The sequence below is a fragment of the Ooceraea biroi genome, chromosome 10 (genome assembly GCF_003672135.1).
Source record: "Ooceraea biroi isolate clonal line C1 chromosome 10, Obir_v5.4, whole genome shotgun sequence".
Taxonomy (NCBI): domain Eukaryota; kingdom Metazoa; phylum Arthropoda; class Insecta; order Hymenoptera; family Formicidae; genus Ooceraea; species Ooceraea biroi.
The window spans coordinates 8477354-8502855 of NC_039515.1; the positions used below are offsets into that span (position 1 = coordinate 8477354).

At 44.4% G+C, this 25502-nt stretch overlaps 1 protein-coding gene across 1 annotated transcript in view; it reads left to right on the forward strand.

Moving 5' to 3' along the window:
• The window catches only part of LOC105283711 (serine/threonine-protein kinase N), a 35536-nt gene that overhangs the window by 6572 nt on the left and 3462 nt on the right, over positions 1–25502 (forward strand). Inside the window, 17 exon segments of the mRNA XM_026973376.1 lie at positions 5129–5330; positions 14361–14464; positions 15109–15316; positions 16042–16203; positions 18068–19233; positions 19314–20438; positions 21091–21342; positions 21424–21574; positions 21646–21733; positions 21824–22179; positions 22272–22510; positions 23414–23572; positions 24096–24416; positions 24499–24650; positions 24732–24951; positions 25010–25117; positions 25201–25341. Of these exon segments, the coding sequence (XP_026829177.1) occupies positions 5129–5330; positions 14361–14464; positions 15109–15316; positions 16042–16203; positions 18068–19233; positions 19314–20438; positions 21091–21342; positions 21424–21574; positions 21646–21733; positions 21824–22179; positions 22272–22510; positions 23414–23572; positions 24096–24416; positions 24499–24650; positions 24732–24951; positions 25010–25117; positions 25201–25341 (5154 nt within the window).

A 25502-nucleotide genomic window follows, 5' to 3' on the forward strand; every position in this document is an offset into this window, starting at 1 on the left:
TAATTGTTATTCCGGTGAATTTGTGAATAAACACATCAATAGTAGACTAAAAAAGATTAAGTATGGTAAAGACAATAGTGATAATTCGGTTACACAAAATAATACATAGAATAAGAGAAACACGATTATTGTTCCATATGTGGGTAACGTAAACGAAAATATAAAAAAGGTTTTAAAGCAACATGATTTTAATGTTTCGTATTCTGTTGGTAAAAAATTGGACTGTGTAAGTAAAAAAGGTAAAGATGCTATAACGCCTGACGCAAAACGGGAATTGTATATAAAATTGATTGCCTTCATTGTAATTCGTGTTATGTAGGACAAACTAAAAGATATTTGGAGACACGAATAAAAGAGCACAAGTCTAATGTTAAAAAAGATGTAAGTAGTCTGTTGTTAATAAGCACAGATTGTTGGAAAATCACGAGTTTGATTGGCCTAATGTAAAAATTTTGCACAATGAAAAACACACAAAAAAATATAGATTGCGGAAATGATTTATATTAAAAGTCAATCCAAAGCAATCAACCTACAAAGAGACACAGATGTTTGCCTGTTATTTACGATTCGATCCTGAAAAACATCTGAGTTTACATTGCTGGCAATTGAGTGGCTGCCGTCAGACTATTCGGGTGTGATTTTGTGAAATTGTGATGTATTATTGGTCATCTCTGCCAGTAGGTATTAATATAATATGTAATGTACAGTTTTTAGTATTTCATTTTAAATTGTGGTGTTTTATTTATAGAGGATGACTAATTTGATTTTATCATATGTTGCACCTGAAGAGGACCAAAAATAATGGTCGAAACGTTGTGTTCAGACCTGATTTTGTCAGCTTATCTGATTGTAACTACAAATCAAGTAATGTTTCTCTTTGCTTTATGCATGCCGTTTTATAGTTTTGAAAGAAAAATGCTACCAATTTTCTTACCAACCCAGTGAAAAGGAAAAGTGCAACATGCCGGCAAGATGTCTGCAAGAAGAGAGGGAGGTGACGATGACGAAAATGCGCAAAATGTCCCAAGCCTTGCTGCAGATCGTCATGGTGTTTCCTCCCTGTGATTGGTCGGCCGTCATGTGACATTCGCCATATTAGTCTCGCATTATTCAAATGTATTGATATTAAAATAATGTATTGATAAGTTAAAATGAGAATTGCCCATTACAGAATAAATCCAGTGAAATTAATTGTGGAATAAGGATTAATTTGAACGTAAGAATATACAAATTACATTTAATAGAAAAGGAGGTTAAAATGAAGAAAGAAATTATAGTTATTTATTTATACATACAGTTATTTATTTAGACTTCAGAGATGTCTATATAAGTTCATAGTTAACAAAAACAGCAAACAGTTAATATAGTTAATATAGTTAACAACATAGTTAACATAAGAAGCAAATAAACTAAAACCATTAATAAAATATATTCGCCTTTGCTTTGTACTATACTATTTCGATATCAACCATTTATCAATAAGTAACAAGTCTTGTGATAAAAATAAAATATTGCAATCACATCAATCGAATACAATCATATCTTGCATTTTCATCATCGTCACCTCCCTCTTTTCTTGCAGACATCTTGCCGGTACGTTGCACTTTTCCTTTTCATTGGGAATTTCCTAATTTTTGAAGCTCAATGGGACAAGAGGATATCGGCATTTTCATCCAGCTTTGTATCTATTTACTCTATTCTAATATACGATATTATACGGTGTGTTATGTTTTCTTTATTATTGTAAAGATAGCGTAACAGTGAAATAAGATACTGATGTACTCATTAGCTGCAAACAAATACATTTTCCTTAGTTTATCTTTATCCTTACTTTTGAATAATGCACGTAAGTATTATTTAAGTATTGTATATCATTAAATATATAACTTTACCGAAGCAAACCTCTCTATAGATAATGTGAATAATCCACCGATATTCAATGTGAAAGCTTTGTTATTCCTTTGTAATAAGAACAAGATCAACTTCTGTATCTTCAACGGTACTAAGTACCAAGGAGCATTGTATCTATAAAAAATGTGGCATAGAATTGACAATTTTAGAATTATCAATTCTATTATTTTTTAAAAAGTATTATTTCTTAAAATTATGGAATTATAGAATTATTAAAAAGATGCATGAGCCCTTTCATCACTGAAAATTACATCAATAAAAATATAAAACCCACAGATAAAAATATTTCTTACACCGTAAGAAATATATGGTTATTACAATCCGTAATTTCCTGTCCAGTATGGTTGGATATAAACATATACATGAAAACACAAAAGATAGTAACAAAATATGCTATTATCTTTTCCATTTCTTGCATAGGTAACTTAATGTGCAATATCTGAAACACCGTCATTGTGCAATTAATACCTTAACATCTCTAATAATATTTATATCTTTAAAATTAATCATTTTCCATACAATCTTTAGTGAATTTTTAAAACTTTAAGCAATTAGCATGATATTTAGAATTTAGTTTCTTAATATGATTCTCTTAATAGGATATTTATCTTCTTATTAAAACTTTTTTTTAGAAAGAAATATTGTAAAATGCTACGTAGATTAGTGATCATAAGTAATAATCGAATGTAAAAATCTTACTCCATAAAGATTCAAACTCATACAAATCACAGTAATCATTATAAGAATGAAAAATAATCGTTCCATGTCGTCCACAATAATTTTGGCAAGCCTTGAAAAAATGGATATAATCAGATTACAATAAGTTACCATGAAATAATGTAATTAAATTTTAATTTCATGTTTGACCATCTTTGACTATATTTAGTTAATTAACTACAATAATTGCCTCATTAGCAAATAGTATTAAAATTGTAATTCCTATTAATTCTTGTTTTCTGTATTGATGCATACTATTTTATGTCTATAATAATAGCCTGCAAATAAATACGTTTTCCCTTGCTTTATCGACGTTATCGGTAATAATGTATAAATATTATCATATAAATACTAACTCCGTAGCTTTATGATGAATGTCCATGGCATAGATAAATTCCTTGTAAGTCGTGGTTTTATTTTTTAAAGTAATACTTTGTAACGTAGCCAGTATTGCTTGATCAAAGCGGTAGCTGTAAATAGTAGTAAAACCTATTTTTCCTACGATGTGGATAAATATCCGTTTTCTGTTTTTCTAATTTTATTTCTTTACCTAGCAATTCTCAACATTCCACAGATATGTTTGTAACATGATATCAGCATTGTTCCTACCGCTAAAATTGCAGCTGTTCCTACAGTAACAGTTGCGTTTAGATATAGGAGAACTAAATAGAAATATCTTTCTTGTACGCCGAAGTATGTAGTCACAGATACTATGAGGTGGCGCACATAGGTCACATTTTTGGGCATAATCATATTAAAAACGTATGGTGAACATTGTATTACCATAAAATAAACATGATTGCATATTCCAACTACTAAACATTATCTCTTTTAGATAAACAATAAGATATATATATGCATGTACAATATAATACAATATAACAAATCAGTAAATCATAATTGTTTAGTCAATATTGTAACTTATTTTACTTCAATTCTAAAATTAATGAATAATCATAATCATGGAAATTAACAGGTCTTCTTTTTACTTGTTAAGGAGAGTGTTAGTCGTTTTCCAATGTTCCCATATTTGTTATAGATAGCAATTTCTTTCGAATCCTTTAGTCTCTTGTAGATGTATTGCAATTGCTCCAATAAATATCTTATCTATTGTATTAACAATATTTTATGCTGGATAGTATTATAAAGTATGAAAGAAAAAAGAAGAGAAATTTTTACATAGTATACTTTAGTGTAGGAACTTATTTACTTTTGGAGAAAATAAAAAATTAACTTACAAAAAATTAACAATATAATGATGAAGGAAATTCGCCATGTGTTTATTTCCCACGGAAAAATATTCGTAAAGTTATCTTGGTCGAAACCCACGCATGCGTAGTTCACCTTTTCTTTAACGGCAGAATTTCATGCGTCTCATTCCATTGCGTGCATTCGTAAAGTTTACTTTTCCGTTGAAAACAGCAGCGTGCAACATATCTTAACAATATTTATAACATTACTTAACTGACACCACGGTATTAACTGATAAATACCAGCAGTTTACAGGTATTTTTATCTGCATTTGAATTAACTCAGAAGAATCTAGAATTACTAGTTTTAAATATCAAAATATGTTATTATTTTATGCTGTCAAGTACATTAATGCCGACTTTGTTATTGAACTTGATATTTAACCAAGTCATGATGAAATAATTATAATATTTATAATAAATTAACATTTAATTAAAATTTAATACGAATTTTAATGAACAAGAATATTACTTCTTGCAGATATATTTTACCCACTAAAAAAACCTCACAAAGGTGAAAAAATACGCCAAATACATAAAAAGTCCCAACTTGTATGCAACAAAAAGTTTAACAAATATTTATTATAAAAATCAAAATTAAATATAAAATCAATTGTTAAATAACCAAGTACCTAGAACCGCGTCGCTTGATAAGTACGATAATATATATCCAGTACGATAAGTTTCTTAACGCAGGGTATTTTCATAAACACTTGTTACTAGAGCATTCGCAGCAAATCGCGAGTCAACCGCAGAATGCACGCGTGCAGTATCGCGGAAATCGACCACTTCTTATACCAAATGCGTCACTACTTTTTATTCGTCGCTCTCACGCGACTTATCTCCTTCTAAATAATTATCCTCTTTCTTAATGTGTCGCTGCAGCGTCGAAGATCGTGCCCTCGCGATACGCTCTAGATAGTAGAATAAAAAAATCTCGATCGGATGACTCATCGCGTGAATTCGCGGCGACTGTGCAATGCCCGGTAATGGAATACCGAAGGATATTAACCGAACAGTATCATTGGGGCACGTGTGTGTAATTTTACGTCTCATTTGCCGTACGAGGGAGCGGCACGATATCGAACGATAGATGCGCTTCGAGCAAGTCGACCACAATGAACGTGCGCGGATTAAATCCCGCGGAATGAAATCTCTGCTTTCGCCTGAAACGAACGCTGAACGACCATTTCCTCGATATTTGCCGCCGATATTTAATCGAATCTTTATTCTGATTCTCTCGTTTGCAGGAGCTGAAGATAAAGGCCGGCGCAGAGAAGCTGAGGGAGGTCGCGACCGACCGCAAATCGTTGTCTGACGTCGCCACGATCGTGAAGAAGGCGAATAGCAAGCTGAACGAGCTCCAAGCGGAGCTGCAACAGCTCGAAAGTCAAATTATACTGACGCAGGGCCAGCCCCAATCGCCGCAGCAGAATCACTCCAACGGTCAAGGTTGGTAAAGCGAAGTTGCGTGAGATGTTACCGTCTTCTTCTTCTTCGTACTCGTCCGGACCCGTCTGGACTCGCCTGAACTCGCGATAGCATTGATAGAGCGTGAATAAAGCGGTCTCGGCGCTGCGCGTGCGTTGTCGCTTAAACAGGTTTTGCATAACGAATAAGAGTTAAAACGCGTTAAAATAACTGTCGGTCAACTGTCATCTGCGACCTCGTGATATCGTGGATCACGTGACAATCACGTGGAAAGCTGATATTGCAGTAGAAACAGCAAAAATCGCGAGAAACCGGCATTTCTTGCATGCGCTTTAATCAGTCTTCCAAATTAGTCAAGTTGTAAACGACGGAAAGTCACAGGCGATTGAAAGGTACTTTAGAAACTTTATCAACAAATTAATAGACGATAGATGTGTGTGCATCGGACGAGTTCCTTCGGTTTTACGGACGTATTTTTATTATTCGGAGGATTCCACGTTCGCTTGCGGAACGACAATTATCGTTCACTCACCGAATCCCTTATCGATACATTGCGGTAATAGTTAATGTTCCGGCGCGTAGCTCCCTACCGTGCTAACGACCGCTCTGCGTCGTTAACGAGGGGCCACTTAATAACTCCACCCGCTAACGAGGCGTCGAGACGACGTCTTCGGGTTTATAAAGCTTGTACCGAGCGTGCTCGCGCGAGCTAGTCCCAGCATTGCCATTAACGCTGACAAATCGAGCGTGTCTCTTCGAACTCTTCTGACGATGAGTCAATCGATATATCAGCGTGAATTAGATACGAATCCAAGTACCACCCGGTCGAAGGGACAACGGTCATCCATAACGGTCAATGAGCGTCAAATGTAATGCGGACTACATATTCGTGCTTCGAATCTCGTTGTCGATTTCGAGCGTCAGCATGAAGGACAACGTGGGCGCCGAAATGACGTGCCGTTTATTAACGCGCCGTGGTATTTAAATAAACCAGTATATGTCATACGTGTGATACTATTAACTTTTTCGCTACGTCAGCCGAATAGTAATTATAGAGTATGACAATGTAGATCGTGTAGCGTTATGCATCTGAGTAATGGAATTTATTCCTGACATTCTTTATTCCTGACTTAACAGTCCCTGATAAGCTGTTTTAACTCATTAGATTAAATATATAATATATTTCCAAGTTTAAAAACAAAATGGGATTTCCATGAACACAATATTAATTTAAACTTATATTTAATCTACTGGCCATTTTATGGATGACGATTATATAGTCGGCGTTAGTAAAAGAGTTAAAGTATTATTGTCGCTTTTCTCATGATGACATTAGTCTCCGTGTTGCTGATCGTGCCGCTTCGTGCCGCGTGCGATCTGATCTAGCAGCTTACGCACGCACGCGACGCTTAAAACGGCATTCAATTCCGTGCGGTCCCAAGCTACCGGTTCTCGACGAGTGACAAAGGGACGACAATTATCGTCCCGCGTGTGCCGACTACTCTCCCCTAACTTGAAATCTCTTACTGCGCTTGTGTGCGCGCTGCGGGACGTAAATTAGGAACAATTAACGGAATTCTTTATAATCATGAGTTCGTGGCTCTCCCATGTGGACTCCACTGGATCACTGTGGAGTCGCGCGTTTCTTCGCTCATGCTGTGCATGGTGTGTATCGATTGACGTGTGTGTGTGGATTGACTATGCAAATTCAATCGTGCATGATCTTTTTTATTGTCACGGTAATCGACAAACGCTTTTCTCATTCAAGCGTTACTCGGATTCTATTTTGTTTTCGTCAAACGAACGTTCGTTGAATATTTATAACCGTGAAAAACTGGTCAAAGGAAAAGTCTCCTTTCTACGCCACGTTAAATACTTGACAGTATGTGGTTTTTCACCGTAATTGATAGGCTAATCTGGCGTGTTACTCTCGAATGAAATATCTTGAAAAAGCTCGACTCTTGAAAAAGTGTTTCTTGTTCCGCTAAGCGAGCGGTTGCTTCGTTATGCGCCGTGTGATGCGTTGTACAGAGGAACTACAGTCTTGCGTTCTCTTTGAATTGACGGTAAGTGGTAGCGGCTATTTATATCGCGCGGAGACCCCGACGCGCGCGTTCTATCCACTCCAGTTAAGTCAGTCATCATCGTAGCTCTGTCTCGGGACCAGCAACCTGCCTCGGGGGTGCTTCATTCAGCTTCCTTGGCACTATGGGACGCGCCATCGCACGACTATGAAACTACTGCATCAGCTGGATTCGCGGCGTTTTCCCCAATCATCTGATGATACAAATTTAACAATTTGCAGAAACAAATTCGTCGAGGAAATAAATCTCCATCGCTGATTATGCTGTAGAAACGCCGATTCTTGAGTATACATCCGAAGCGATTGGTTCGATTGGCGGATTCAACGCGCGCGACGGCGGTATGGATCAGTTTCGGGATCGAGAGAAAGTCGACGCTCCTCTCACTCTCCTCCGTCTCCTCTTCGAAGGTGCGACGCGGTGGAGAGACGCCAACGAGAACGACGCTCGTTCACTTTCCAGCTCGCCGAGACGCCGCGTTCTCGCGTGGACGCGTCGCTAGACGATCGAGAGCGCGTTACGAGAGAGGAGGCGATCGAATCGCGCAGATCCGGGGTACCGTTACACGTGTGTACGTACACGGGGCCTGAAGCCCTGGCCGCGGCCTCCGACCGCGCCACTTGGCTATACATCGAGATCGCGTTACGGCCAAACCGAACCCACGCTTTCGCATTCCATCATCGGCGTTCTTCTTCTCTCGGCAGAATCCTCTCTGATCTTTCCCTCCCCTCGGTCCGGCTGTCTGACCGGCCGCCCGAACCCCGATCTTTATGGACTACCTGTCCGAGCCTTCCTCTCGGGGTCCCGATTTGAGATCCTGCGACAGCCGAAATCACGTCCGCACGCGCGTTACAGACATAAAACTCTCCGAAGCTCGCGCGTGAACGGAATTTATTAAAGCGGGAGACGCTGCGAGATGCTGGAGAAATAGCTCCTGCGAATATTTAATAGAGCCTTGTATCTTGTATTATACAGGGGGGATACATCGCATTTCCGCGTCAGAAGCGTAGCCCGAGCTCCGCCGCGAGTCTCGCTGGAATTACAAAATTACACATTACAACAACGGGATTTGTAATTATGTTTCCTGCGCCGTTGTGGAGCTCGTTCTAATTATCGTTTTTCTTCCTGTGGGGAAATCCCGGTGAATCACGATTTAGCGATACGCCGGTTGGCGCCGGTGCGCGGCAGCGACCGCGAAAATTCCGCTAGATTTTACGAGGCGAATCGATTACGAGCTTATTGGCTGCCGCGATACCGCATGAATTTATGAAGTGCAGTTTATCGAATGCACGTCGTTCGTAACATGGTAACGGTATGGAGCCCAGGCATTTATGAGTTAATAAATTTTAAGTGACCGCACGTAACTAAATAAGTCACTACCGATTGAAGCTTGACGTTGCAGGGCATCGGATACCATCGCAGTGGCATTACAATTTTTGCATTCCACGATTGAAATGTTCATGCTTCGCATGAGAGAAAGTTGGCATTGCCGTATCATTCGTCATTGACATAATAATAACGCGAGGAGCCCATCGATCGATCATGAACACACGTTTCATGTACAAGAGCGTGCCATGCACGCAATACTTGCTGTATGGTTGTGATACCATTAAAATCGGATGTCGGATGCAGCGACCTGATGCAGCAGACTCGATTACATTACATTACGTCCTCCGGATGCATGTAATGTCGCTGCTGCATGTCGTGCGCTTCCGTATAACTGGAGCGACGCGCTCGTTATCAAGCCTCATCAGCGCCCATAAAACTTCTTAATCGAGTCCGCGCCGGGTGTTCCCTTTTCGTGACGACCCAGGCAATCTGGCTGCATCTCCGTGATCTTTATTACATGCAGACGTCGGTTTACGATCCCTCTTTTCGCTCGTCCTCGCCGACAAACGTCTGAATTACGCGAACGATGATCCGCTCGCGATTACGATAGCGTCGCGTCAGAGGATACGACGATCTTAAATGTTCTGCATAAGACATTTCTAAAAATCACTCGAAATATTGCCTGGATTCTCATCAAAATTCCTAAATTTTTCCCAAAGTTTGTATATTGCACTGATACTGTTCGGAATTCCATTTTTATCTCAAAGCAAATGGAAACAAGCTTAACAGATCTTACGCAATTCTAATTAGAATTTTCAAGTTTCTCCCACAATATATCTCGAGTTTTTTTGTCTAGAATCATTGTATCAGTTAATTATCTGGGAATTCGTATAGATATTATATGCAGTCTGAAAATCCTACACTAAGAAAAATGGTTTGATTTGTACCAACAAGACGTATATGATAGAATGCATTTTGGTTAAACCAAGCAGAATTTCTAGTTCTCACGATAGGACTGGATATTTTATAACTTAGAACATTTGATAGACTGTACTATAATCTAGTAATTCCTAAAGGAATTCTGATTCGTCCATTTTCCAACAGACAGACTGGTTGAACCTACCAGATTTCTAATTAATGTAATCAGATTTTTTTTCAGTTGCAGGATTTTATTTTTTCCTGTTTGCGTAATTATTCTCAGAGACATGGATATCGTCGTGATAACTAGCAATCTGTCAATAGATTTTATGCTCGAGATTACGAAGAACCGAATTGATAAAACCTCATTGAGTGAGGGGATACAGGCTACATCTTATGCTCTCGTACAACTTGTACAATTTGCTCGGTCTTGTCTCTCCCGCGTTCTCCAGCGCACATTTCCCTCGCACTCGCGATGACGACAATTGCCGCCCACGATCATTCAATGACTGCGAATAGCCGATGGAGGTTCCGGCGTGTCCGCATCAACCTCGCAACGAGCGAAATCGTGCGATGCAGGTTCTCGCGGATGATTGTCCAATTTGTCTTCCAACACGGTGACGTGCAGAAAGGAAATGGCGTGCGATTGTGATCGCGATATTATTCGAAACTATCCCAAGCGATCCATCATCATGACACGATACTTTTTAACTGAAAACTCGTGCTTTCCGCTCGGTCCCGCGCGATTTTCTCGAGGCCAACCGACGTGATGGCTCCACGCTAATGACTTAATTGCTACCTCGCAAGTCAAACGCGATTACTTGCCGTAGAGGTATTCTCGAGGCTAAATCTCTACGCTAAAATCCCTCGATTTGCGCATTTCTCGTAATCGCCGCCTCGGGAGTGTTCACGGTGATATTTGTCCGCGATACGTGATAAGAATACTACGTCATTGCGCGAAGGGTTGCCGGAAGATGGGTCTCCCCTTGAGGACATTACGGAGTGTTGGATCGCACCGTACATGAATGTGTATCGTATGACATTCTCAAACACAGATGCGGTCGGAGATGTCATAATATTCGGATCGTCATTAAAACGAAAATGAAAAAACAAGAGAGGGGAAAGGTTTCCTGTGCCATCTAAGAACATTGCTAAGAACACGATCAGCTGCAACTTTTTGTGTCTTGAGAAACAATTCTGAACAGTTAATAATACGTTCCGTCACGTTGCATCCATTTGACGCAAGCGTTTGTTACATGACGAGATGCCAGCAACGCAACACACACACACACGAGCGCGCGCGCATAATCGTCGAGCTGACTTAGCTGTATAAATATAAAGCGCTTGAGATTCGCGCTCACCTCTCTCGCGGAGTTACGGTAATTATTTTAATCAATGCCGTAATAAGGATGTTGCGGACGACCATCGCGCACGAACAATCGCTTCTTACATGCATTAACGAACTGCACGAGGCGCATCAGCCCTCGGTGCGTTCGCGCTTTATGAGCGTATCGCTAACTCACGCTCGTGTGGACGGAACTGCATTTCACGTGAGCGGAAAGTTATGAATGGAACCACGAGAAGTGAGAGGAGAGGAGAGGAGAGGAGACTCTGGCAACGCATCGCGCATCGCGATTTACGTGTACTGCGAGGCATTACCGTATAATTTTCGGCCATCACCATCGGTAATTTGCATTGCGAGATTTTCATCGTAATTTGCATTGTTTCCACTTCTTTTGCGCGTATTTCGTATTAACGTCAGATTCGAGACAAGTGAAATGGAGACAAAGGGGAGAAATAAAAATATAAATGCCTCTAAGATTAAATCGTGGAACTCTTCGTCTAAACGTGTGCATCTAAACGACTAACGACGCACCTGGTCGGTTGCTCCTTCGATAGCCGGTGCCTAGCATTTTGCATAACTATCGGCACTTGGCGCGATCGCGCTCGTCCTTTTCTCCGCTCTCGCTGCAAGCGAGAGGCAAGGGAGCAATTACCCCGGCAGCCCGGCTCCTCGGAGAACGCACGCATTCTCCCTGCGGGAAAGGGTTGCGTGCGTGAGTGAGTGAGTGCATGCGTGCGCAAAACGAGTCGTTGAACCGGCGGAAACGGTGACTGCCACTTCTCGCGCAATCACCCTTCCGCTTCTCCTCTTTTTTTCCCCTCTCGAACGCGTATATGCATACACCAGTGCATCGATAATCTCTGACTCGCCAAGGGATGCAGCCGTGAAGGGAAGGGAACGGGCGGTGGACCGAGAGACCCGCTGCGAGTAAGAGGGGAACGGGAGCGACCGGAAGGGCGCGAGACCGATGGCAGAGTATCGGAAACAAGGAAACCCTTTGTCGCGGTCGGCGCCCGCGCGCAGCGACAAGGGCAAAAATGCGGGATATAATGGGGCACGTGTTCGACCGAGCTGCGTTAATGACACGGTTTCGCGGAGCACTCGATGCCGCATTGTTGTGCCTGCGGGCTCTTTTGCATTACCGCCCCCGCTGTCTCCGCCGTCGTTCTCGCCGCATTATGCAAGTCTGTCATACGTGTTTGCGCAGGCCCCTCTCGCGTCGAGCTGCGCACGCGATCCAGATCGGAAACAATAGCGGCCGTCCCCGCGATTGTTGGAGAACACCATTGACGATATGGGGATGAAATTCCTCCGTTCGCACAGGAAATTTCTTGACGGAACTTGATAGCGATTAAATGCCATCGGACGCTCTCTATAATTACATTCTTTTTTCTCGAATATATCGCAGAACGATTCCGTTTATTAACGGAGATATTAAATTGTACTGAGACAGCAGGCATTCCGGTAATAATGTTCTCTCTTCCTCCGTTAACAGTTCCAGTTCTCTATCCAATCTAGCAGCGCATTTGCAGGACTTCCCGGAATACGTACAATTATAGCTCTCGGCCAAAGGGGCACCACATACCTACATACGTAACGTCATGAATATCGGACGCGTGGCTGGTTCGCATCGACTGCTTTAGGAATTCGTTGCCCCCCGGGCGCCGTGCCGACGACGATTAGCATACATTTTCGGCGGTGCGCACCGTTTGAAATATCGCGTGAAAAATCGAGTATCCGCTCGCTCGCTCGCCTCGCTCCCTCGCCTCGCCTTATTCGGACATGTCAGTACGTCTCGTGTGCATGGACGGTGCGCCGCCTTGGCCGTCCTGTATTCGCTCCGTCCATCCGTCTGTCCATTGGCGTCGAACACGCGGATAACACGCGTCGTTCATCGCGACGTTGCGTACATATTACGTGCGTGCGTGCGGGTGCACGCGGGGAAATCGCGGTGCCGTTGGCACGCACGTGTTCACGGTGGCTTTCCAGGTACACAGTCGCGCGTAATGGGCACGTCTGAATGGAGGAAAAAGTGCCCTACATCGAGTGCCCGTTAACGAGCTGAATTCGAGTATACGCACCGGTCACATGCATAGACGATGCGTAATGAGCGGCCGTAAATTGCCCCTGTCCCCACGAAAATCACGCAATTAGCCGCTCCAAAGTAGCGATACGCTATCTCGCGAGGCCGAGCGAGACGGGCATGACATTTATGAGCGCCTGCAGTATTGCGCGCGAACGATTTTCCATTAAATTCATTAAAAGACCATTAAACTTTCAGCTGCACGAGCTGGAGAATGCGAGAGCGCATTCTACACGCGTTTGCAGAACGCAAACGGCATTCCCGCACACAGATTAATCAGTAATCATTAGAATGGTGTTGGAGCATGCTTGCGAACATTAAGATATTGTATTCGTCAGGAAATGTTTGTGTGACGATCGCGCGACAAGAGATAACGGCGCGATTATGTAAGGCACATTGATTAATGTAATCATCCGCGGAGTTCCGCCGGGCGTGGAAACAACGCTGGTAATTGCATCTCGTGTTTCCCAGCGTGCGTGCCCCAGTACCAGGGAGCTAAGTGTACCCTACTTGTAGACGAGCTTTTTCTATCCCGCGTTATGACGTTAGTACGCTATGCTACATTACGTACATTAATATTACTGATCGTGGAAATGATCGGGCCTCCAGTTTAATTTGCATATCTGACGATTCGCCGACGCGCTGCTTCCTTTTGCCGCGCGGATCCTGTCGCGATCATGTCTTGCTTGTTTGCCTGCTTGCTTGTCCGACGTCTCAGAGGAGTTCGCGATAGGCAGTGCGCGGCGAAAAGGAAGCGATGGGAAATTCATAACGGTGCGTTCCTGAAACAAAGCGGAACGCAACACCTTTTTCTCTCCTTCTTGCCACACTGCCCGTGCTCCGGGTGTACTTAGGAGGAACGTGTGTTTAATGTGTCAGCACCGCGTTATGGAAAATAGGCGGGATAGAGGAGCATTCTCACTATCAAATCATTGTCGAGAAGATCGTCGAGAAGATACCATGAGACGTGTGGAGCACGTGTAACGCGTGCACGGCTCCGCTTTGCTCAGGCGAACGCGGAAAATCCAGGCGTAGTACGAGAAGAAGGCGATATCCGGTCAGGCGAACTGAGAAAGTCGGGAACGGCACGCGAGCTGACGACGACGATGACGACAACGACGTTTTTACAGAATTAATTTTAAAAACGACGGCATGTCTCGTGCCTGTGCCCGCCGTCATCGCGCGAGACGGGTCTCGTCGAGAACAACGTTCGCCGTTCAGTCCGGGCGTGTATCGCCAATACGTCAGATTACATCGAATTCTTTTCATTTCGCGAACGTCTATTTCTGTTTCAGACACGCCTCTATCACCGATGGGGCCTTCGTCGCCGAGTCAGGAAGGTCTATTCACGGACCTCCGTCTGCTGTCCTTGGAGAAGCAGCTCAATATCGAGCTGAAGGTACATGCCGTGCTAGAAAGATTATTCGGCGTTTTGTTCACTTGAGAAACGGAAGCAGATGGTCTTGATACACTCTACAGTAGTACACGAATCGCGCGCGATATCGTGTTGTCACGCTATCAAGATTTTTTTGGACCGATTCTTGCGATATCGCGAAATAATACCGATGATAATGGAATAATGCGTGTTCCGTCAGGAACAACGATCATCAATGCTCGATAACGCATTTATCGTAATTCTCGTGATGATTACTGCGCTCGCTGAGTGATTACGTAGAACTTCGGTGACTCTCTTTCACTTTTCTTGTAGCAGCAGCCTCGCGTGAGTCAGCGCAGTGAGCCGCACTCGTAGTTTTTCCCCTACTAAAAATAATCTCTCGTTACATCACGCGGGGATTCGGAATAATTGGAGTAACGCGAGTGGCGAACTCTTCTCAGTCGTTACGGGGCAGCATTAATTATCCGTAATTTATTCTTTGTGCCCCGCCTTCCATTTTTAAATAACTTATCATCAAGTTGATATCGCTTTTAACACGAGTTCACGTTATACGCGTTTAGGAGAGAGATAGGGAGATGCAAAATGATAGAAATGTAATAAGATTCAATCGGTAAGATTCACTCATCTTCGTCTCGTGTTTACGACAGGTCAAGCAAGGTGCTGAGAACATGATACAGAGCTTGACGAGCGGTCATCGTGACAAGAAACTGCTACAGGAGGCTCAACAGATGCTCGATGACTCCCGCGCCAAAATCGAGTTCCTACGCATGCGGATCATGAAAGTGCGCCAGGCGCGGCAGCAGCAGCAACGAGGTGATGCGCCACCACCCAACGGTGAAGCGACTAGTAACAAAGGTACATGCCAGTTGTTAAACAACAATTAGCATATAGTCTGATAGAGCTGAGGGGGAATAGCACGTTTTCTACGTTATCTCTTATAAATCATGATATCGACATCTTCTGCACTGATTGTAAATTTAACAATATGTTATATATGAATTCGTTATACTCGGGACTCGTGTCTAAAAATATTGCGCTTACATGCCGATGGCAGGCAAGAATGCACAGCAGAAGCTCCGATAAATTCTCTCGAACGCGTATCGCGTATTGTCCGCTTGGCGTGTCGATTGTTTGAATTGTAGTTAAACTGCATGCATGTCATTGTTAACGCGAAGTTTACAGCAGACCGAAGAGATAGCAAGCTGACATTTACCGCGGTAATGAAACTGTTTCCAGAATAGTGCGGTGGGTGCTCGTATCTCCAGCTCAGGAATTCGCGCCGCATACTCAGCATGAAAGCACAATGTTGCATAGTACGTCCGTTAGTGTGGTAAATGGCATTTCTCGGAAGCCGACGTATTGTTCATAGAAGGATATATTCGTTATGCGTATAACGGCTTACTTTTTCCCCGGTGTTTGAAACAGGGAAGAAACACGCGTGGGTGGATACACGTTATGTAAGAGGATAATCGCGCACCGCGAATGAATGAGAGCTCTGTAAGACTGATGATTAGCGTCGCGAGAGGGTGATTCTGTTTCGATGTACGAGCGTAGGTGATAACCTACTGATGTGCTTACAGACAGGTACGAGCCCAGCCTGGAACTTGCGTTGGAGGAGAGGGTGGAGGAGTTGCGGCATCGATTACGGATAGAGGCGGCCGTCGTAGAAGGTGCCAAGAACGTGATACGTCTTCTACAAAGTGCCAAAGTTGCCGATAAGAAGGCCCTAACTGAGGTGGGTGGTCCTCTCATTTTTCTCCCTTTTTCAACTCGTCAGCGGCACTGCCAATATACGGAAACGCATAATGTGAGCGATCCACGAGAGGCTTTTGTAATGCGCGCGTATATGTCAAAGGAAGCCATTCATGTCATTTCTTCCCGACAGCGCCGTTTCGAAACGATAATAATACGTGGAAATCGTCCGACTTCACCTCCCGTTCGTTGAACGTATCCCACAATGCGGATAATTTCCGTTTCTGTCACAACTAGACGAGAATGCCTTCCGAAAACTGATGAGGATATTTATTTTCAGTCAAACTGAGCCATAAATCGCTCTTTCATCAGACATAGACTGCGTTTCCTATAAAATGCTTCTGTATTGCAATTAATCGATTTACGGTAATCTTCGAGTTGGAGACGAGTTGCTTTTTTGACAGGCTAACGCGTAGGCGCGTAAAGCGCGATTTCGGCCACGAGAATCGTTTTTCGGGTACGTTCGTCGGTACATCGAGACGATTTCTCGTTCCGAGCGTGCAAAGCGCGGCGATGTTGGTCGGTTGGGCCCCGGAGAGACGACGGTGGTGTATATACGCGCCTCTTCCAAAAATAACTCGCCTGTAGCAGCCGCGCCACCTCGCCGTCTCTCGTGACGCCTTTTCGGGTCGCGGTTACTTACCACCTCTCGAGGCGAACTGGCGTTACCCACCAGTATCGTAAGCACCGCGATAAACCGACGACATGTGCACCGGCCGACCGCGCGAAGGAGGCGCTTGTGGAATGTGCACGCCCGTCCACTTGGATATCCAGAAGGATATCGACCGCGCACTCGGATAATCGCAGCCATTAATTATGATCCAAACCCAAAGACTGACACGAAGCCGCCCACAGCCGAGGCCCAACGTCGTTGGAATCGTCGCTACCGCCGTCGTACCCCTCCTCCGCTCATCAACAGGAAGACTGACGTCTGTTTCAGAATCGATTTAAGCTGTCGAGATATATACGTACGCACACCAACTGAGAGACGCTCGCGAATGTCTCAGGAACGAGCCGTAAACAGCCCGTTACACAAGCAAGAAGTTCGGCTCTCGCGTTTAATCGAAATCACTTGGGTGCGCGCACGTTCCAAGATAGCTGATTCTGACGCTTGCGTGGCGTTCGCTAAACGATTCCGCACGTGAGATGCTCGTAAAAGACTCGAATAAGTCTGTCGGCATTTATCGAGATTGAATAATAGAGTAGCAAGAGTTTTAGGGTACATGGTTGGTTCTTGGCGATCTCGGTAACGCACAGCTGGTCCGACTGCATCCACGGCGAATTATTGCGCACGATTATTATTACTGCGTCGGTGGCGGTCGTCGCGATGAAAAGCGCCACCTTATTCCAAATGTATTCTTAGTGCGACTGTACATCGCGCCAGATTTATATTGTGCTAATTATAGTTGCGTTGCTCTATATTGCTCAGTTTGTTGCCTTACGGGAGAGAAAATGATCACAACGATGATTGCAACAATCGTGGAAGCATTGTGTAATACGCAACAGGCAATTCGACTCGAGTGATCATACAAAGAAATTTAATTTGATGCGAAAGAGACGCAGTTTAACGAGAAACGACGAATCGTGCCAGCTATCGAATCGAGATTGAAGCTTCTTTGCACATTGACGCCAGAGTCTCTCTCTGAAGATATTGAAGCGAAAAGAAAACGCAGCCGGACAGTTCCCGAACCCACACGGAAACCCGAAAATAGATGGGTGGCGATGCAATATCGCAGTATTACCATCTTTCCGAGGAAAACTGCGCCACAGACGTGAAGATTGTCGGGAACGTCATTTGAATAGATATTATTATATAAGATCTCGCTTCGACGTGTCGCAGGAAATTAGACAGAGATATCATATGAACGATCGTTGCACGTAATAGCCGGGAGTTCGTGTAGCCACGCGAGCCGAAGAGATCCTGGATCGATGAACACAAGAAGAACACGGACGGGCGAACCGCATCACTGTCTTCTCTGGACGACGGGCGAAGAAGAGAGGACTGATCGTTTGGGCGGCTTGTTCTCACGGCGGTGCCGATCGCGGGACCAGGATAATGTCCTGCGGTGGATGAAGGCGCGACGGAGGCTGAGGAAGAGACGCGGCGCTGCAGGATGTACGGACGTCAGAATAAAACGACGAGCGACGGTGGCGCGAGCCAGGTGCCGCCGTGGCACGTGCGGGCCGAGGTCACGATCCGCCACGGCGACGCGGTGACCTCCGAGACCGTACAAGTGCCACCGGGCACCGTCACCACCACCGACGCGGGCGGCATTCGCATGATATGCCGCTGGAACACGAGCGAGCCGGCCGCGACGGCGACATCGTCGGCGCCATCCATGACATCTACTGCGCCGAGATCGTCAAGCACCACTCCTGGCGGCTTCGGTTTTCAGCGTGGGAATATACTCTTCACGTCCACGCCGCCCGAGAGGCCACCCAAGCCGTCGGCCGGATCGTACACCCTGCCGCGTTCAGGATCGTCGGCCAACGACGACTCCATCTCGTCCAGGTGTCGGGCGAACATCTCCGACTCTGGATACAACAGCGAACGCCTGTCGACACACACGTATTCGAGCTTGCCCGCGCGGCGCCCGTCTCAGCAATATAATCGCCGATGCAAGAGCACGTGCAGCATCGTGTTATCTACTGCGGGTATTGATAAGACGAATGCTGAAAAGATCACGTCTGAAACGTCGAAAGCATCGCCTGCTGATCTCTGGCACCGTCGACCCTCGCATCAGCATCAATTCTTCTCGCGTCATCAGTTTAGCACGGTGCCGGAGGTCTGCGAAGACTGCGCGGAGGGCACGTCGAGTATCTTCACCACTCATTTTTGTACTCGGGTCGCAGAGAAAACAGTGAACAGCAAGGCCACTGCGATTAGCAAAGACGCGGCTTCACAAACGACCGATATCGAATCGACGCGCTCTTCTTCGACCATATCGAAGAGCAGCAGAGTCAGGAAAAAATCCGGTACTGGTGTTGTCTTACAGTCTAACGAACAGAAAAAGAAAGAGGTAAGTTCTATCGTCTTGAATTCTGAAATACGCCGAAACACCTTATGAGTGTTATCCCAATTACAATCGTCATTTTTCAGCAGGAGATTCGATCGCCCCCAGCATCGGTTAAGACTACCAGTACCGGTCCTCCGGTCGATTCGGAAAAATCGGACTCCACGAAAGACGACAGCAGCAAACGCAAATCGCGGACGGTACACATCGACGTTTACTGCACGGGATCCGACGATGACGCCAGTACGGACACGAGTAGCGACGATGATGATGACGAGCGTAGCACGCCCAGGACCGTCTTCGAGAACGAGGACGTCCGAGTCACTCACACTCAAGCGGCGGGCAATCTACCGCGGGGATTTCAGGATGCGAACGCATTTCTGAAGCGCAGTGCTGAGCGACGATGTGCAAGTTTCAGAAACGCACCCATGCGGCTGCCGTCTTTGGCCAGCTCGAAGGGATATGACAGCGACGAAGTGCTGAGCTCTCTTTACCCCTCGCGATTCAGCTCGTACAGCGGCATACGGGATATCGAGTCTGCACCGTGGTCTGCGGCTTCGTCCAGCACCGCTCTCTCCCCATGCGACTATGATTCCGTGACAATGACGTCGTCGAAGGACACATTCTCGGACCTCGAGTCCCTGATTAACAACAAGTCTGGCTTGACGCCCTGCGACAGCTTCGAGTACGCAAATTCTGCGGATCGCGATAGAATACGGAAGATGGATGTCTTAGCGGCAACCGACAGAGAGAAAAGGAGGACTTGGCGGTCACCGCAGATCGAACGGAAACATCTGCTGCAAAACAAGAAGATGAGAGAATACTTCGCGAAGCACGAGATAGGCTGGTCGTCCGGCGAGAGCGCCGAGGATTCCGACGGCAGCGGAGCAGTCGGCTGGAGCTTTATGTCCGGTGATGACAAATCACGACGCGCTAGAAAGGAATCGATCGTACGCCGCGAAGATCAAACAGAACCCAACGCGACTGAGTTAGGATCGGCAGACAGAAACGCTCAAGAGGAACTTTCTCGATTCGCGATGCGCGGCGATTACGTTCCATACTCAAATGTTCTGCGCGATCGTATCGGTCCGTTCGGGTCGAAGAGCCCGTCTCCTCTTCCGTCCACCATACCCTCCCGCGTGACGTCCCCCTTCACCACGCCGTACGGGGAGAGAACCGATCACAGCTTGAAGGCCTCAAGATTTGGAGCGGTAATCAGCGCGTTTCGAAAGCCCGGTCATCACATTGGCCCGTCGAAAAATCCGACATGCTCGTGTGAGCACTGTCGGAGTTACTTCGAGGATAGAGCAAGAGGACGGTCCTCCTCATTGAGCGAGCTCGAACGTCACCCAGCGTTCAAACCGCGGAAGGAGTGACGTCTGACAATGCCTGCTCAACGGTTTCCGAAGATTCTGATTGAGCATATCGATGATTTGTTTTTAATTTGCCGAAACGGCAAACTGCTTTCCAATTCACGATTTACGTTGTAAGACTACTATGCATAAGATAAATTCGAATATACATATTTCGTGCCAACGTTGTTGAACATGGAAACTTGAACATATTGTGATTCATGTGTGTGCTTAATTTATATTTTTTCAGCTATTCCATTTACTGTAGCTTTTTTATTTGAATTAATTATTATGACAGCTGCTAAACGCACATTCTGCTGAAAATTGAGCATTTATAAGAATTAACAGAGATGTACTTATTATACTGATTGACCGTTAATAAATATTTATTATATGTTGGACACGTCGCTCGTCTGCACATGCGTGTAATTCCCTGTTCACGCTAAGTTCGTAATATCAATATGAAATATCTCACGAATAGGATGTTGTTACATAAATCGTAAATTACTAGGCTCAGGCAAGCCTTGCGGAATCCAGTAGAAAATTGGACTTGCTCAGATTGTCTCTTGAGCTCAGGAGACAAGAGCTACCACCCGACAGCGCTACCGCTGCTCAGTTGAAGAGAGAATTAGCCAGCGTACAGTCGGCTAGTCCAGTTCCTGTTACGTATACATCACTACAACCGTTCCGCGGTCCCTTGGAGGGTAAAGCTACCGTACCGGCTTCAGTATCAAGATGCGCAGCAGTCACAGGACAATTAGAGGTATGTTGAAGACCTTTAAATATAGGGAAAAAAATTTAATCATTTAACTTCGGTTCTCTTACATGTTACGGCATGTTTCAGGTAAGGCTGATGGGTTGTCAAGACTTGGCGGAAGAAGTGCCTGGGCGTACGAGGAGAGAGCATCCCGCTAGTCCTGATTTACGTAGTTTCGTTAAGGGTGTCACGGGACGCAGCTCAAGCAAGTCATATAGTGTGAAAGATGAAACAAGCAGTGAGTCTTTAATATTCTGGGAGTATCAGCGATACTTCGAAATTCGTCACTAATTGTCCTATCACTTTTAGATGATATTATGGCAGTTATAAAACTGGATAACCAAACTGTAGGCCAAACTAGTTGGCGTCCATGTTCCCAGCAAGCTTGGGACCAAAGGTAATTGTTAATTCATTAGCAATGATAATTACATTAAATATAATAATACATACAAATTCAATTGTTATCATGCGTTCGATAAATTTCTAGGTTTTCTATCGAGCTAGATAAATCGAGGGAACTTGAAATAGGCATTTATTGGAAGGATTGGCGATCTCTTTGCGCGGTAAAATTCTTACGCCTGGAAGAGTTTATTGACGATGTTCGGCACGGCATGGCTTTACAGTTGGAACCACAGGGCCTGTTATTCGCGGAGATTAAATTCCTGAATCCGATGATATCGCGGAAGCCCAAATTGCAGCGCCAGCGCAAAATCTTCAAGCAACAGGTGAAGAACTTCCCGAGAGCGAATCAGATGAACATAAATGTTGCGACTTGGGGCAGATTGCTTAAGCGGTCAGCGCCCTCGCTACACAACTCCAGGAACTCCGAAAGCCCGCCGTCAGGTGAGATTCGTTTCGATCTCGTCGTGATCTGCCATAAGACCTGACGCAAACTTCTGCGGAGATACTTACTTTATTCCGTGATCTTGGCGCAGGACCACAACCGTTGCAACTCGTATTCGATACCTCAATAGAAGATAAGCCCGAGACTCCCGGCGAAGTGCCTGATCCAGAGAAGGCTGGCTTGGGTGGCACGCGACCCTTGGGAATGTCAACGTCTAGTAACAGTCCAACACTGCCACGTCCTCCGGAGCATCCCCCGCCACCACCACCAACTGTCACGAAGAAACCCTCGATACCTGCACCCGCTCCACCGCCTAAATTGGATCAAGAGGTAGATTCTTTTGTATTTTTGCACATCAGCATTATTATTATATTGTTGATTCAAACGAGCCCGACACTATTGATAAGCGATACATATTATTTGTGAAACGTTTATCGCATTATACGTATTTGTCAATTCCTGCTTTCGATGTAAAAAGACATAAAAGATTACTGAGATGTCGCAAATTGCCGTACGAATTTGCGTTATATTGAGTTTAAGCTTGATATTTTACGCTATCAATATTATTTTTCAATTCAGGCCTGATATTTTTCTTTGACCTACTTTTTTTTATATAAGAATATCGTAGTAATATTTATTAGAATCTCAAGGCTTGGAATCTCCTGGTTATGGGCCAAAATAGTTTATAGATATCAGACGTATGACGTGCTATATAGACATAGATTGATTTTTGAGAATTCGTAATATTTAATGTGAATCTGTACATACATATATATCTTGATGCGGCATGTTATCAGGTATATCATGTATCCTTCCGCAGTTACACGAGAGACAGTAGTATTAGTTTAATTTGCACTTTTGCTTCAAAAGAGCAATCTTTTAGTCGTTACACACAATTCTTTTATTTAGACAGGTACGTTTCTTGTTTTTAGACGGTCTCGATTTTATTTTGCAATGAATACAATTTTATTTCCCTGCGCAGTCAATCGAACGATTCAGCCGCCTTGATTGACTGCGTGCAGTCAGCAAACTATACAATTCCAAACTCCCCATCACGATGATAAAACGCAATAACCATTACGATACATGCTACGAGAATTCTATAAATTACACATTCGAAAGCTACCGTGAGAATGCACGCGTCGAATCAGAGGAATTCCGATGGCGCACCCGAAAATTTCACTGCAATTGAGCTAAGAGATCCGAGCTAAGGAGATAGTGATGTAGTTACAGAGTGCGTTAAGGGAGTTTGATTTTCTGAACGAGGAAAAGGGGGGGCCTCAGGGCGCAAATTTGAGGCCCCTTGTGACAGAGCCTCGCCCTGTGCTGATCGCACCACCCTCTCCACGCACACCCTCGCCCCAACCCGTCGTCGAGTTTCCTGAGGATGAGGTACATACCACCTCCACATACACACAGCGTTGCTTTGCTTGCTTCTAGCGTGTCGTACGTAAACGCCGGAAACGAATTACGTTATTTCTTTCGATGCTTTCGTCTTATTCCTGCATGTGTGTAAACTATTGTTTTTTTTATTTTTACACTTTTCTTACATACTCGATCTTGAATCAACTGCGCAGCTTTAATTCTTTCATTTTATATTGCATGCATTGTAGGTACAATTAACAATTAATCGCATGAAAGATTTAGTGATTGAAATATTGCCATGTATAATAACTCTTGCCACCATATCGGAGAGAGATATATATATATATATATGTGTGTGTAAAGTATCTCTACAAAATACTAATACACAATTTTCTTGTATTTCTCTCTGTGACGTATACATATAGTGGATTATTCGTAACAAGTCTAACTTTATGACGACGCAGAATTAAAAAACGTACATTTGTGTGCACACGCCACTGTGATTACGAACGAAATACGTCGCGTTCACCGGAGATCTCTGGTTTTTCAGGTCGTATATGAACTGCCAATCAGACCCCTTCAGCAGTACAGGGACAGCGCCTACGAGTCGAGGAGGCACTCGCAGCTTACCGGCATGACTCTGGAGAACTTTAGGCTGCTCTCCGTGCTCGGCCGCGGACACTTCGGCAAGGTGATACTGTCGCAGTACAGAAACACGGGCGAGTACTTCGCGATCAAGGCCTTGAAGAAGGGGGACATCATAGCCAGGGACGAAGTGGAGTCGTTACTTTCCGAAAAGAGAATATTCGAAGTGGCGAACACGACGCGCCATCCCTTCCTCGTGAACCTGTTCGCGTGCTTCCAAACCGAGGTACTAATCGTCATCCTTTCCTCATGCTTTTTGATACAATTTGTCAGGAGCAGACAATTAGAAGTAAAAGAATTGCTTGTAGGCACACGTATGTTTCGTAATGGAGTACGCAGCCGGTGGCGATCTCATGATGCATATACACGCCGATGTGTTCGGGGAGCCGCGCGCCGTGTTCTATTCCGCTTGCGTCGTCCTGGGATTACAGTACTTGCACGAAAATCGCATCATTTACAGGTATTTACAGCTTCCGCTGTTACATTGGCACATTTGCGTTAAATAAATCAGCGTGCACTTTATGATGTACTTTCTTCGCAGAGACTTGAAATTGGATAATCTGCTGTTGGATACAGAGGGTTACGTGAAGATCGCGGATTTCGGTCTGTGTAAGGAGGGCATGGGGTATGGAGATAGAACGGGTACCTTCTGCGGTACACCCGAGTTCTTGGCGCCTGAAGTGCTGACGGAGACTTCCTATACGCGAGCCGTGGATTGGTGGGGTCTTGGAGTCCTGATATTCGAAATGCTTGTCGGAGAGGTAATTATTGTTAAGATATATCACATGTACTTTGACACTATATAAAATTCTTTTTCAGTCTCCCTTCCCAGGTGACGATGAGGAGGAAGTGTTCGACTCCATCGTAAACGACGAAGTGCGATACCCACGATTTCTTTCTCTGGAAGCAATAGCAATCATGAGAAGAGTAAGCGTTTCTCTGTCATCGTTATTCTGTCATTCTTCCAAGTCCTTGTAGCGTACATTTCATGCGTGTATCTCTGTCATCAGTTACTCAGGAAGAATCCGGACAGGAGATTAGGCAGCAGCGAGAGGGACGCAGAAGACGTGAAGAAGCAAGCATTCTTCAGACACATCGCTTGGGACGACTTGCTTCTGAGGCGCGTGAAGCCACCCTTCGTTCCAGTAATCGTGAGTATTGATTTACTTTCATCGCTCTATACAGAATCTGTAAATTTTGTATATAAATATACAAAAATAATAAATCCAATTTAGATATCGATATTAATAATTTAAATTATAAAGATTTTAAACGTGATATTTATTTACGAGAAATGTTTTCCCCGTTGTTA